The sequence below is a fragment of the Epargyreus clarus genome, unplaced genomic scaffold (assembly GCF_041222505.1).
Source record: "Epargyreus clarus isolate Ecla_fem2 unplaced genomic scaffold, WU_Ecla_fem_2.2 ptg000016l, whole genome shotgun sequence".
In the NCBI taxonomy this organism is placed as follows: Eukaryota; Metazoa; Arthropoda; class Insecta; order Lepidoptera; family Hesperiidae; genus Epargyreus; species Epargyreus clarus.
Genome location: NW_027332224.1, coordinates 1,766,539 through 1,782,964, shown reverse-complemented (window position 1 = coordinate 1,782,964; position 16,426 = coordinate 1,766,539). Strand labels below are relative to the sequence as shown.

At 36.7% G+C, this 16,426-nt stretch overlaps 1 protein-coding gene across 3 annotated transcripts in view; it reads right to left on the bottom strand.

Moving 5' to 3' along the window:
* Positions 1-6: 6 nt before the first annotated feature.
* foi (solute carrier family 39 fear-of-intimacy) overlaps positions 7-16,426 on the bottom strand; it is a 55,128-nt gene continuing 38,708 nt past the window's right edge. For all 3 annotated transcript variants that reach the window (XM_073081607.1, XM_073081609.1, XM_073081608.1), the window contains exons 2-7: positions 7,508-8,000; positions 6,049-7,133; positions 5,071-5,207; positions 4,174-4,254; positions 3,414-3,601; positions 7-2,518 (exon numbers count right to left, since the gene is read on the bottom strand). In XM_073081607.1, the coding sequence (XP_072937708.1) occupies positions 2,378-2,518; positions 3,414-3,601; positions 4,174-4,254; positions 5,071-5,207; positions 6,049-7,133; positions 7,508-7,921 (2,046 nt within the window). In that variant the 5' untranslated portion in view covers positions 7,922-8,000 and the 3' untranslated portion in view covers positions 7-2,377. The remainder of the gene's footprint in view (positions 2,519-3,413; positions 3,602-4,173; positions 4,255-5,070; positions 5,208-6,048; positions 7,134-7,507; positions 8,001-16,426) is intronic.

The following is a 16,426-nucleotide window of genomic DNA, read 5'->3' as shown; positions in this document are numbered from 1 at the left end:
TCAATTGTGTAATTTTTTTTAAGCAAGTAGTCCATTAAAATATTACAATTTTTGGCCCTCAACGTACATAAGTTTTATACAATGAAATACTTATCGTTGAGACAAAAGTTAGAAAACACAATTTTACTTTTATTACCCGACTGCCAAGGAAGGGTTATGTTTTTCGTGCGTATCTTGTATGTTTGTCTTTCTTTATTTGATCGGATCTAACAAACGGCTGGATGAATTTCGACAGTTAAGGTGTCATTATATTCGTCTCAATGACCCGAGTGTCCTTAGATAGGCGTTAGAAAAAAAAATCAAAATGGCGGATTTTTGGCGCGAAATAGTAATTTTTATCTAGTTTCACACATACCCAAAAATAAAATTGCATCCTCTGACTATTACAAACCAAATGTAACCATTCAATGGACCAAAGATGCGACATAATTGTGGGTTTAGATAAATGCAACGCTAGGCAATGGTAATATTGACAGCACCCAAAAATAATAATAAACATAGGCATTGACTTAAACCCAGTGGACTTCGCTAGTTACCAATTGGCATGGATTAGTAAAGATACTTTGCCGCCTTGAAATTGAATGAAGCCACAAATGGCTTATTATAGTAAGTTATTTTTTTGAATTCTTGACAAATAAAAACATTTTTAGAGAAAATTTACGAATAAATAACTAATACTGCGTAATTTACAATTACAATGTACAATTTACATAATAAATAAATAATTATTTCAAATATTTTAGGGACATTTTAGCACGGAGACGTGGCAAAACTTTTTTACGCAACTATTTCAATTCTCAAAACTGGGTACATTTTCTTGTTAGGAGTGAGTAATCTTTACTAATCTATGCCAATTGGTAATAACTTATTCTGAAATGCATGTCAAACATCAATGACTCAGGAGATTGTGTCTGTGTGAAGCGAAAAAAAGATTTTGTATAAAAATCTAGAAATCTGCTCTTTACTCTAATTATTTCAATAACAATTTTTGTACATTTTTATAGCACTAAACAGCATCATTGATATTTTGTCAAATGACAACTTATCTACCATTGTCATAGATTAGTAGAAAAAAGTTTTGCCACGTCTCCGTGCTAAAATGTCCCTAAAATATTTGAAATAATTATATTTATTTATTATGTAAATTACGCAGTATTAGTTATTTATTCGTAAATTTACTCTAAAAATGTTTTTATTTGTGAAGAATATAAAAAAAGAACTTACTAATAAGCCGTTTGTGGCTTCATTCAATTTCAAGGCGGCGAAGTATCTTTACTAATCTATGACCATTGTAATACATTTTGACATTTGTAGCGTAATATTGGAAATTTTTGAGTCCACCGGTAAGTCAATGAAACAGAATATTAAACTAATATGCCTCATAAAGGATTACACTAAGTGAACCGAACTAAAAATTTTTAATTACAACTTCAATTTCTTATAATAATGCATTTTTGTATATCAGTTATTGTAAAGTTATACTTCTTTTGGCGCATTTGGGAAATATGTATTTTAGTGTGGGTCGAAGTTGCGCGACGATGTAACACATATTTTTTTTTGTAGCACATATTTTTTTTTTACAACAAAGAAGTATAGTTTCGTACGGTTTTATGAATGTAATAGATTCAAATCACTAGATATGTCTTAAAATTAAAATGCATGGTTTTATAAAAAAGAAATTCAATTTGCTATGAATGAATGTCATGTTTTTATACATTTTATTGTCAATTACAATATTTTTTCTTAATAACTACCAGATGAAAATTGGATCGTGTTGCAACTTCATCAACTATTTTTTTGGAAATCAATTCAAAAACTCAAAATCCAAAAATATCCCCATATTTGCAAGTTTAAACCAACTTTTATTTATATTTTTAGTATGGAAATATAAGTTAATTTTAATTATTCTAAATATTTTCAAAATTGAATAAACCCAAATGAAAAAAAACACCTCTAAAATACGACTATATTGAATTCAATTCAATAAAAATTGATTTCCAAAAAAACGGCATTTTTTATCTCACTCACTCATAGAGAAGTGAGAGATAAATACTAATACTGTTATTTTCATTTACAATATTTATCGAAACAAGTTCAAAATTGAATCTCACTCATTAGACAGACATATCTACAAATCCAAATCTATTCATCATTACTGAAGAAAGAAAAAACTAAATGCAACAATCATTAGTTCGTTAGCATATCATTATCATTAATATATAATTATATTACACGTACCGTTAATATTCACCGCAGTCAATATGACTTCACAACTTAGTATGTATATTTAGGAATCCACTTTCACCGATAAATTTCACTTTCACTTCACAATTATCACTTTGTTTCACACTTTACACTTAACACTGGGGTGTAATGCTTAACCGAATAAGTTTTTCAAGTCGTGTTCGTACAGGGCTATTACGAGCATGATCCCTATGCCCGTCATGAGCCCCATGAGCTGGAGGATGCACTGGCATAGAGTGCCCTCTTTGCTGTGGGACGTGCTCAGTTCTGGCATCTGGGGAGAATAAAATAAAATAGGATTATATATATAAATTGTATATAACTTGATTGTTACTTCATTTGAAAAGAAAAAACATTCTAATTAGTTATGATATGAGGCATATTTTAATCATAGTACCATTTTTGACCCACTGGAGGCATTTAGGTCACTTTTTATCTGTAAACTTATTGATAAATATTTAAATGTGTGAGAAATATGAGTGTCTCATTAACGGTTTAGGAGTCAAAAATGACCATGTAGGTCAAACCAATTTGAGTCACTTTTCCCCCACAAGTAATGGGTCACTTGACCCATACACCCATCGTAAGTTATTTTGATCCGTAAACATATTTGGGTCTCTTTTGACCCGTAAACCTACCTAAGTAACTTTTCAAACGTAAATCCACGTGGGTCGCTTTTGACCCATACTTTCATATCGAAACTTACCATGTCAACCAGTGCGATATACAGGAACATCCCCGCGGCAGCTGCGAACAGCCAGCGGGTAGCAGATGGCGCATGACCAGCCAGTACCCCACAGACCATACCCAGGAGCCACAGTGCGGAGGACAACACGTTGTTGTACGATACTTGATAGTGTGGGACAATTTCGACCCATACATCTGCTTTAATCGTGACCCAGATATGTGTATGTAGGTTATTTTTAATGTATTTCGACCTATAGACACACGTGGGGTCATATTTGACTCGTAAACAAATTTTGGTCACTTTTGACCCGTAGACAAATTTGGGTCACTTTTGACCCGCAAATAAGTTTAGGTTACTTTTAACCCCTAAACACACATGGGTCATTTTTGACCCCTAATCCATTTGGGTCATTTTTGACCCAAAAACAAATTGTGTCACTTTTTACCCGTAAATACATGTAGTTCACTTTTGACGCACTTACCATGTCAACTAGAGCAATGTAGAGGAACATGCCAGCCGCAGCTGCGAACAGCCACCGGGTAGCAGATGGTGCATGACCAGCCAGTACCCCGCACACCATGCCAGCTAGACACAGCGCGGAGGACAGCACGTTGTAACACACCGCGCGCTTCACCGACATGCCCGCTTTCAGGAGGACCGCGAAGTCACCTGGGGGTAGAGAAGAGAGGGGTCAACGTTAAATGGTTAATCTTTTTAAGTAAATTTGTAACGACTTGAAAGATGTTATGGTAGTAGAAGGTTAATAGGCCAACTCTTTTTTTTATAATATCGGGGTAGCAGACGAGCATGCAGTCCACCTGATGATAAATAGCTCGGATAAGTATGTCTCCCTTACACAACAACCCTTAACACTGCTGTTATGAGGCAGAAATAGATGTGTCGGTGGTGACGCCGGAGTCGGACCACAAAAGGTCCTACCTTCAAAATTTTTTATGACTTGAAAAATGTTATGGTAGTAGAAGGTTAATTGATAGGCTCACTTTGTTCTAGTTTAGATGTCACATTTAGAGACTTGTACAATTTTTAAGGCGATAGAAGGTTGACACATATTGAGACAAAAAATATATTTGAGATTACAGATTTGGACATGTGACAATGACTGCTTATATTTCATGAGATATTTTCATGTAAAACAGATTCTAATTGCTTTGAATTTTAAAAGTTTTTTTAAAGAATAAAAAACTTAAGTCATTTTGAACACAGATTAAAAATAAACTCACCTAATTCGTGTGGCAGCTCGTGACATAGCACAGCGATGGCGGTGGAGAAACCACCAGCTATATTCGACGCGAATGCCGCTCCTAGAAAGAATTAAAATAAATTAATAATATACAAAATGAAGTAAAAAATAATATTTAAAAGTAATAGTGTCTCTTTTTAATGTCGGGCTTGACAACTTGCTATATTTGACGCGAATGCCGCTCCTAGATAATTGAAAATAAATTAATAATATAGAAATTAAAATTAAAATTGAAATGTAAGTGACTATTTTGTTTAGTCGGGCTTGAAGGACCAAAATGAGTGATTTCAGTCCTTAGAGCCGTGCATTTATTCAGTATGCGATGTATATGGACGAATGACGGAATGGAGGACGATGAGAAAATGTGAAATTTAATTCAAAATTGAGCAAAATATTAAAGTGTGGCACTACGTTCTATGTGTTTTTAAAGTAGCGTTTCTTCTGATGTAAAGTAGCGTTTTTTGAGTTACGAGTTATTGCCAATTCGTCGTCGATATTAAGATTTCTGTCGTCGTGGGTCTTGAATTCATTAGCGTGTGTTCACTGCACCAACGACGCAGGAAAACAGTACATTAATGTATTGGAAGAACTACTAGTGTCACTCAAAATCACAGGCATGTATTTGTTTTGTGCTCAAAATAGTCCATTTATATAATTTACTACAATGTATGTCTACTATACAATGTCTACTATACAATAGTCCATTTATATAATTTACTACAATGTATGTCTACTCGCATTATCATTATCAACCCATTACCGTCCCAGTCAGGGGTCTCAGAATGAACAGGACTAGGTCACAGTCACAAGGGCCACTTGCCAAACGATGGAATCTTTAACATGAAGGTACACCAATTAGATGTTATAAAATCCTTACCTATCGCCATCCCATCAGTGAAGTTGTGGAGTCCATCCCCCATGATGACCATCCAGGCGACGGACGACATCGACGACGGCGGAGCGTGCACGTGGCCGTGCGCGTGGGAATGCCCGTGGTGCGCACGGGAATGCTCCCTGGAATTACATTGTATACGTGTTGGCATAGATTAGTAAAGATGCTTCGCCGCCTTGAAATTGAATGAAGCCACAAACGGCTTATTAGTAAGTTCTTTTTTTTAATTCTTGACAAATAAAAACATTTTTAGAGAGAATTTACGAATAAATAACTAATACTGCGTAATTTACGTAATAAATAAATAATTATTTCGAATATTTTAGGGACATTTTAGCACGGAGACGTGGCAAAACTTTTTTAATTCAATTCAAAAAAACTGGGTACATTTTCTTGTGAGGAGTGAGTAATCTTTACTAATCTATATGTTGGAAAGAAGGCTGTATATGTGTTGGAAAGAAGGTAACTATAAGATTTTGGGTGTCCGAATCGTACCACCGATATAAATCTGCAAACAAGTTCGGCCCTGCGGTAGCACGAGCATTTAAAACAGTGTTCTCTACTCGTAGTGTGATATTACCTACCCTAAAATATTCATTAATAAATCGGCTATCATATTCATAACCAATTTGTTTTAAATCTGACTGTTATTTCCAGGGATTAGAACGTTCAAACAAACATTTGCTTAACTTTATGTTTATTACTTGTTTATTAAGTAGTACAATTTCTAATCGAGATTGATTTGTGATTTGATCATCATCAACAAAAGGTCATGAATTTGATTAATTACAAAATAAAACAAGATGACACAATACAAATAATATTCATATGATACAAAAAAAAACAAAAGACAAACCTACAGTGTAATCTTGGAGATTTTTCTAAGAAAGCAAACTAAAACTATTCGTAAGTCACCCCTTAGACCTCTTCAATTCATTCACTTATTACTATGAAAATACTAACCTGAGTATAACAGTGTAACTGTCACCATCCTTGAGATCTTTCGTACCGTCTTCTTTATGCTTGATGTTGTTCATTTCTACCACGGCCGGTGTAGATTCTGCTTTTAACAACCAATCCTTCGCCGTCGGCTCATTCTCTTTGCCTTCTGGATTCAAGGCATTCGACGAAACCACGGAAACCGAGTTATTGTGTTTCTTATTAGCCTTCGGACTGGGTGGTAAACCGTCTCTCAAGTGGTGATCATCATGAGTATCTGTATCAATCTCGTCGTAACAATATGGATACTCTGAGTACTTATGCTTGCACGTTTTCGTCGTCGGATCACCCTTGTCATCTCTCTTAAAGATCTTCATTAGCGAATTCGTTGTAGAGTTGGTGATCGGTGCTTTCGATCCACCGGAGCAACCGCCGACGGTTTCGTCCTTCAAAACCCGTACTCTTGAAGGTAATTTGTCGTCCTCGAGCTTCTGTCGTCGCTTTCTCCATTCGACGATGACTGTGAGGCCCTTTTCCATGAAGTAGAAGAAGACGACGCCGAGCATAGCGGCTAGTCCCTTCCACATCCCATCATCATGAGACGTCCGGACTTCTAGAGCATTCTCATCATGATCATGCTCCATCGGGCTCATCGCATGCGGCATGAGATGCAACAAGGCATCACCGCACAGCGTGCCAACAGCCAACGCTACTAGGAACTGTAGTAGATGGTTGTAGTATGTCTTATGCATGATTGGTATGACCGCCACTCCGAGTAGACCACACGCGCTGATCGCTGTGATACTCAGCGAGGAATACAACCATACGGCATACATGTTTTTCGTGTAGGCGTTCTCTTTCGGATGGTCCGAATGCTTTACCGTCAGATCTTTGCTTATTAGTCTACTATTCGGTAGATTGATTTCTTTCACACACCCGTCTCTCTCTATTGACGTGTGAGCTATTTTTTGGTATAAAAGTATCGGACATATCGCCTGTAGCGTGTCCTCTGATATGATATTTTCGTCGTGGTGCGCTGTCTCACTGTGATTGTGATCAGATTTTAATCTACTGTTCACCTTGGTCACTAGTTCTGCACTCTGAACACACTGAAATAGACAGGCAACACCTGTTAATATTTTAAAGAGTTAAAATATGAATGTTATAATTCTATTATATTTTTGGCCTATTGCATATTGCATTACGACAACGAGAAAATAAAAATGCGAGTTTATGCGCCTAAAAAGAATTCTCAGGAATTCGTTTCCGATATATTCTGCACGCTGCTTATGTTTTTGCATGTTTCCTATGTGATTAACGTTAAAACAAGTCATTTCTAATACATGTACATAAAGTTGAAAAATCTAATCTTAACCCAGTCCTTGAAACGAGCTCATAATTGAAATCTACTGCGTTTTACTATATCTCTGACTATTGTTTACTTAACTCTAAACCAATATAAACACAATTCTGGCATACTTACATTAACAACATCTTCTTTAGCACCATTCTCCCCATAAATATACCCTTTAGTCTCAGTCCTTTGTACACCACCCTCGATTAACTTATGGAGCTCCAAGCCCGCGAGCATTCTGTTAAACCCAGTGAGATTCATCGTCATTGACCCAACATCCCCATACTCCTTGAAGATTTGCTCTACGTACGACCCAGGGTGCACATTCTTCACCTCTCTTCTCTGTCTAATCTTCTGTAGCTTCTGATTGTAGCGCAGCTTCGACTCTATCCTCCGTTTATCGAGATCTACGTTCAGATATTCGAGTTCTCTCAACGTTGGTTCGTACGAATGCACTTCGTTTTTGATGTCGATGTGCGAGCCGCACGTGTGCGCTGCGCAGAGCAGGCAGAACATGCAAACGGTCACTAAATGGTGCGACATTTTGGGCTTTAAGTTCCACTGTTCACTGGCTTCCCATTGGTCGGTGCCGTCAAGATTGGTGGCTCATATCTCGTTCGATCTGTGGACAAGGAAAAAAATTGGATTAATTACACATTTCTTAAGACGTCTCTGGGTAGCCGTCAACAGATTTTTCTCGTCTATTAGAAGTAGCCTACGCAAATTGAAAATTATGCCAAGTTTTCATTACAGCCTGTGGATATTCGTAACAAGATGTTTATTTCATCTCGACCATCTTTTGCGATCGAGGACTACTTAAATTTAATATGCTTAAATAGATATATCCATGATATTTCTACCCATTTCAAACTTGAACACATCAGCTACAGCCAAATACTGCTTAGGCAGAAACAGGTGTCACAGATATTCCCACTTATGGGGTGAGATAAGTGCCTAGAAGTAGGATACAAAGAGTTGCCCAAGAGTACCATGATTAACAGTGTGAGCAGTGATAGCCTAATGGTTAAGAAATGGGTCTCTTTATCGAGACGTCCGAGATTCAAATGCTTGGGATTTTGCCGAACCTTTGATTTTTCATGTACGTATTAGATATTAATTATCACTTGCTTAAACGGTTAAGGAAAAATCGCGCGATAAACTACTTACTCAAGAAATCATAAACAAAAGAAAAATATTTCAAAGGAATATAAAGTCTACCAATTCGCACTTGGCCAGCGCGGTGGACTAAGGCCTAATCCTTCTCATTCTGAGAGGAGACCCGTGCTCACCAGTGAGACAGTAACGGGTTGATGATGATTTGATTGACAGTATCATCGCAGACAATTACCCTGACCAAGCAGATTATAGGTCGTCACAGACCTTCCTCGACCATTATCGAGAAATCTTTGCAATCTCACGATACCCACGTTTTCCTCAAACCCAATGTGTTACGCGTACCGAACCAACGTGATATAGCCGTGGCCTTGCTCCACAAACGGTGGTCAGTTACCGTTTAAGTGAACCGGAGCGCGTAACCGACTGTTCCGCTAGTGTGAATGCAACAAATTGCTTTAGTTATTGATTATGTTGAGTGGTTGAAGGTAGGAACGATTTGTGCGGCTGACAATGAATGTAATGTGGCTGATCTAAGTAGCTACTGTTCTCCATGGAAAGCTGTCTGCAAATGTAAATAGGATTGTCGTCTAATTTTGACCTGATAGTAAGTCGTCACATATGGATATCCGATTTTAAGTCAACAGCCTAGGCGTTTATTAAAATAACTCGACAATTAACCCAGAGCCAAAAAAATTTAAGCATTGAGATTTTTATCAAAAAGTAGTTGACCCGGCAAACGTTGTGTTGCCATATAAATAAAACATGTTAAGGGTGAACAACCCTTATCACTTAGGGATATGAAAAATAGATAGTAGCCGATTCTCAGACCTACCGAATATGCATATAAAATTTGGTGAAAATCGGTAAAGCCGTTTCGGAGGAGTACGGTAACTAACGTTGTGACACGAGATTTTGTGTATAAGATAAATATAATGTACTGAAAGTGACAACGAATCATGTTATATTTCGGTGAATATCAAGTTTAGTTTGTATTTACTTTTAATTATGGAAAAGTCTCGAACACTGCAACGGTATAAGGCGGCTAAGTGTTTTTTGGAACATCTACACTTATTTTGGACATATCGTCATTGTTAGTCGAAAAAGTTTTACTGTCTCTACTCATCTCAACGTCTGGGCCAAAGAAGTACAGGACGCTCTCCAACCAGGTGGACTGATGACCTGAAGCGGACGGCGGGAAATTGCTGGTTTCAGATGGCCCAAGACCGATCAGAGTGGCGCAGATTAGGGGAAGCCTATATTCAGACGACTATGGGAAGACTTTTAAAGGCTGATGGATGAACTCATGTCCGCGCCTCTCGTCGCTTCCGCCTGCTCCGCGCACCTCAGATCTCAACACCAGACAAAAATACAATCCAGACCTCGCGACTGGCTAGATTCGGCCCGTTATAAAAAAGGACCTTGCCGACGTGAACGCGTGCAAGTTCAAGGTGGTTACGTTGTATTGCGAAATTGTATGTCGACTGAAATTACGTAAATATTTCTTTGTCTTCTTTCTTTGGGGCGTTCATTGAATTACGTGAGGCCTTTAGACCAGCGTTTCCCAGCCTTTTTCAGTCCACGGACCCTTAGGAAATCAAGCACAGTTTCACCCTTTAATAAAATAAACAGCAAAAAACGGATTAGGTATTTATTTTAGTTATTACAGTATGTGCATATATCACGTATTTTTTTATTAAAACCAAAGCAAATTGCGAGGAAATAGTGTTAAATTCCGTAAAACATATTTCTTCATTAATTCATTGTGTACCGTTAAGTGTAATGTTTACCGAAATAAATGTTTTCTTTCTTTCTTTCTTTCTTAAACTATTTCATAAAAATATTATGCAAGTTAATATTTTTTTATATGAGATTAGGGAATATGTGAGATTAGGGGAGTGGGGAGAGGGTGGAGCCAAATCCACGACAACTCACCATTTTGGAATATCGATATCGATGCGTAAGGATATTATAATATTCGTCGACAATTTTTGTCCCACTGCTAGGCACAGGTCTCCTTCAGATAGTTAAGATATTTGAGATATTAGCAAGATACCTAGATATTTGTAGGATAGCAAAAAAAAATATTTTTTAATATTCAATGTCTTTACGATGGAAACGGCAATTTTTAACGAAATTTCTGAAAGAAAATGCCTAGTCATACTGCGTAGGAGGTCTCCTATTTTAGAAGACCGATTTTTAATCCAAAGATAACATCTACATCTATTTCTGCCTAATAACAGCAGTGTCCGCTTTGAAGGATGTCCCAGAACCCTTTGTGGTTCGACTCCGGCGGCACCACCGCCGCATCTATTTCTACCTAATAACAGCAGTGTAAAACTTGAAAACTTTTTTAAGGTAGTCTCAGGTATGCAGTTTATGTTACGATGTTTTCCTTCACCGTTTTAAGCAAGCGATAATAATTTTTTAATACGCACAAAACATTTGAAAAATCAGAGACGCGTGCCTGGGATTCAAACCTCGGACCCCTCGATCGAGAGGCCGAGTTTCTTAACCACTAGGCTATCACTGCTACTTCACTTAAAAATAAGTACTATTTCTAGAAAGTAGGCGTGACCCAGTGACTTAAAAATGGCGACCTCGTTTATTCATTACCGCGTATCTATCAATAGTAACGTTACATTTACGTAACGCTGTAGGCGGAACGCGTAACGCGTAACGCCTTGAACTTGTGTATACATATATATTATTTTTTTATGATATAAGAGTAACAGACGAGCATACAGTCCACCTGATGGTAAGTGGCTACTGCCGCCCATGGACATCTGTAATCAACCCCAGATAGGATTAGATATTCCTGCCTGAGGTCGGCCACAGATGCGCCGCTACCCCTGAGGACTAAGCTGGAACGTCTCGGAAAAGTCTGTCTCCCTTACCACACCCTTCAAACCGGAACACAGCAGAGCCTAACACTGCTGTTATTAGGTAGAAATAGGTGTGGAGGAGGTAACGCCGGAGTCGAACCACAAAGGGTTCAAAAATTAATTATTTTAAAACTAGTTTCGTTATGTTCTAATAAGAAAAATATGTGTCACACACAGACACACACACACGCACACTTACACACACACATACCCATGTGCACGAACGTACGCATAAACGCACACCGTCAATTGTCTGCCTATACTAATTGTTTAATCCTGTTTTGGCTTAATTTACAACATACTGTATATATTGTGAAAATATGATATGTATCGCTGTTGGATTATCTAATAAATAAATAAATAAATATATATATATATATATGACGTATAGACACTAGCGAACTAATGGGGCAGAAGAGGCGGTCTCCAAACACAATTGCTAATCGTTCTCAACTTAAAAGCAGTTGGTTGAAATGTTCATATCGATACAATTTCCATATATGTAATGTGTCATCTGCTTAAAACATCGTCATGACCAAAATATCTGTGAAATCGATATATGTCAGCGAAAAAAGTCGCCCGAATGAAACCATCACTGAAATACGGATTTGACGATGAAAAATATCTACAACTCAGGGGTCAACATTCAACTTTCTGTCCAGGGCCTCATTCAACACCGCCCCGGGCCTCCTCCGACCTTATTCAGTCACTATCGATCGATAATCTGTGCCTTTGAATCGGAAAAATCGGAAAATCGGTTGTCGTCAAACCATTACTGACTGTCCTAAGCTAGGCACGGGTCTCCTCTCAGAATGAGAAGGATTCGGCCATAGCCCACCGCGCTGGGCAAGTGCGTCTTGGTAGACTACACATACCTTTCAGAACATTTATATTTAAGATCTCTCAGGTACACAGGATTCCTCACGGTTTTCCTTCACCGTTAAAACAATTGATAATTAATATCCGATACGCACATAACTTTAAAAAATGAGAGCCTGGGATTCGAACCTCGATCGAGAGAGCAAGTTATCTGCTAGGCTATCAGTGCAATTTTGGTCACGAAAAATCGGTTAAAAATCAAATGTCCATGGGTACTGGTGGCCATCTACCATCTGTGAACTGTAAGTCTTTGTAACTTCAATATTATTACACTAGCTGACCCGGCAAACTTTGTACCGCCTCAAAATCTATTTATCAAATATATTTCATATAAAATATAGCCTATGTTACTCGTGGATAATGTAGCTTTCGAATGGTGAAAGATTTTTTTAAACGGTCCAGTAGTTTTTGAGCCTATTCATTACAATCAAACAAACAAATAAAGTTTTCCTCTTTATAATATTAGTATAGAAGTATAGATAAGCTGCTATATTTTTTACAGAGTATGCTTTTTTTTATATTATAGGAGTAGCAGACGAGCATGCAATCCACCTGATGGTAAGTGGCTATTGCCGCCCATGGACATCTGTAATCAATCCTAGATAGGATTAGATATTCCTACCTGAGGTCAGCCACAGATGCGCTGCTACCCCTGAGGACTAAGCTGGAACGCCTCGGAAAAGTCTGTCTCCCTTACCACACCCTTCAAACCGGAACACAGCAGCGCCTAACACTGCTGTTATTAGGTAGGAATAGGTGTGGCGGTGGTGCCGCCGGAGTCGAACTACAAAGGGTTCTACCACCTTCAAAAAATTCAAGCGCACTGTAAAAAAAATCAAGTGCCTATATACATATTACGGTTCTAGAGATAGAGTCCTGTGACAGAGGCTTAGTAAATAGGGTTCCGTTTTTACCCTTAGGTTATGGAACCTTAGACTGTCTGTTACTTCAATGTATTACAAAAACACCGGTTTAGTGTGACGGTGTGCCTAGTGCTACGTCAGTGCAGGTAGCTTCGGCTATGAACCCTGACCTTTCCAACCGCGACATCTCCAATGTACTCGGGGGCGTTCGCGAATGCTTATTCGCTTATTAATTACTAGTTTTTTTATTAACTAGCTGTTACTATGTAGGTATGAAATATGCATGCAAACTGCAACTGAATTTTGAAATAGTTTTAATTAATTTACCGATTGAGTGGTAAGACTGGTAAGGTAGTGGGTAGGTAGGTAGATGGGTAGCTAGTGGTCAGGGCGTTTTAAGGAATTACGGGGCCCCTGGGCACGTACAAATTCGGGGGCCCTTACAAATAATGTAAGACAAACATAAAACACGACCAGTGAATAATTAATTTATAAATTTTGAACGTAAATCTTATCGTTTGTATAGGCGATCATATTGATTTTCGGGGCCCCTTTATATCGGGGCCCCCTGTGCTTTTACAGTAAAGACGGAACAGCTAGTTCAAACAAGGCCTCCCAATCGACGGATCTGAATTTCCTATCTTATTTATAAAGGTATCTGTGTTTAAAATTGCAGTTTTAAAGCAAAGAAAATGTTTTAACTACAGTACTCATTTATATTTAATTTAACATGAGGAGTCTAATTTGTTACAAGTCTACGGTTTCAGTTAAATACAGGTTAGTGGCAAATAAATAAGCCTTATCAACTTCCTGTGGCGCGAAAAACGTATATCGGAAGGAAATTGTAAACAAGGAGGTGTTTTTATAATATTTGCACGAAAGATAAAGGTAGGAATAACTGATATAATATCTGATAGGAGGAACGGCATGTTTTGATGTTCGAAAAACAAAATACTTTTATGGCCTAATTAGAGGAGAAAGAAAACATTTGATAAATTATTTTGTAACCGACTGCGGAGAGTAATGTTTTTCAAGCATATCTTACTCGTATATATAAAATTCTCGTGTCACAATGTTAGTTACCGTACTCCTCCGAAACGGCTTTACCGATTTTCACCTAATTTTATATGCATATTCAGTAGGTCTGAGAATCGGCTACTATCTATTTTTCACACTCCTAAGTGATAATGGTTGTTCACTTGTCACAACTTGTTTTTTATTAATATGGCAACAACGTTTGCCAGGTCAGCTAGTTTAAATATATATGTCTCATTCTTTGTCACGCTGCAGGCCAAACGGCTTGACAGATTTTAACATATGAGGTGTTGTTGGATTCGTTTAAATTGTGGGAGTGACATAAGCTCCATTACATTGTTTTAGTGTTAAAGAGACTGGTTTCTTTTTTTGTTATTTACTTATCCGAACGTCTAATAGACGAAAGTAAACACTACAAATACATTAATATAAACATATAAACATAATATATATATAATTATTTACATAATCGCTTCATAATAACGTTTTACGATTTATAATCGAGATAAATACAGCGAAACAATGGAAACGTCGCGAGATAATGGATAATGTCTTTGCTTGTATGTAATTATAATACAATTATTGTATAACATGATTCAATGTAACACAAATATGACAGAGATATGAAGTCATTACTTACTGTAAATATGTTTTTTTTTAAATTTCTCTACCTCTAGTAGCCAACGAGCATGTAGTTCACCTAATGATAAGTGGCTAGACCCACCCATTTCCATTGGGATTCGAATCCGGGACCTAACGTTAGAATGATTTTCGACCCTCAAGACTACTGTTTATTTGAATAAAACTAAAAACTGAAATAAAAAACGTATTAGGATTCCCTGTCTGCATCGAACCTGGAACCTGTTTGTCAGACCGGTATGATAACCACTGCGTCACTTCGGTCTTAAGACCTACGCCTGAGATTAATAATCAATCTATCCAATGTTATTCATGCCAAAGATTGAAATTCTGCATAAGAAAAATAGTCTAATTTCGATATTTCGTAGGCAAACAGCAGATAGATTGATTATTAATAACGGGTACTCATAAGCAGTTTAGAAACGTGATAACTTAGTTATTACTTATCGCTTGAAAAATTAACACCTGCTTAATCTTAACTTGAATTTATCTTACATTTTTATCTTAATTTAATCTTAGCTTTTCCTTATCTCGCATTTCTATCTCAATCCTGACGGAAAACATTCGAGTTCCAAGTATTTTAGATGTTTTCAAAGTATTTTGATATCATCTTTTATCTTATTCATCGTTATTTTTCATCCCTATTCTCTATTCCCCTAATCTGATTGGTGAATTTCTTTTAAATAATAAAAGACAGCCTTCTTCTTCTTTCCGTTTTTTGTTTAAAATTTATATTAAAATATGCACTTTTAGGATGAATGTAAGACAAAACAGAGTTCGCTTCGTTTTTGTGACAAGTACTTGTCATAAGACGGGTCTTTGATTTTATGACTGGGGCCCCTAAAAATATTCTTATTTATTCTTAATTCTAAAAAATTCGAAGTTTATTATTTATTTTTAATCTATTGAGTAGGCCTTTAAATAATAAAGAAACAGTATTTGTTACTCGATTTTTGTCTGGGGCCCTTAATAAATAGTTAAATTCTTCGATACCGAACTTACTGGTTATAATTATATTAACATTCTTACCATGGCTCTGGACGCTTGGGGCCCCAGAAATAATTTTACCTGGATTCCGTAACGACACAAAGAAAAAAATATATAAATACAATTCAATTATTGCACTGTTTAGTTTCAATAAAAATGGGTATATTAAAATAATTATGATTATTATATATCTTTCACTGTCGCACATTATAAGAGTTAAATTAGCAGCAAGAAGTAAATATTCTACGTCACTCTAAGCCACTATTCAATACAATAATTACAGAACCTAATCGTATTCTTATCTCGCTATTAGTTCATAACGCAAGACCGAACTGATTCAATCATGTTTCCATAATTGGATGCAGCCGATAAGATCTCAATGGATTAATTAAACGTAACGTATATATATATACAGCAATTAATTATAGCAATTAAAATTGAGTATTCATTAATTCTTATCATCATTTATCTATCAAGAATAAGTCTGTCTGTAAGGAACTTTATACTTCTTTCAATAATGCATATTTCAATACGTAAACTAAGCTTAATAAAAATACAATACAAATACTATTAACTATATCAAATTAAAAGTAACAAATAAAGAATTAAAAAGAATCCTACGTATAGTTCGTGCCAAACTGCTAGTC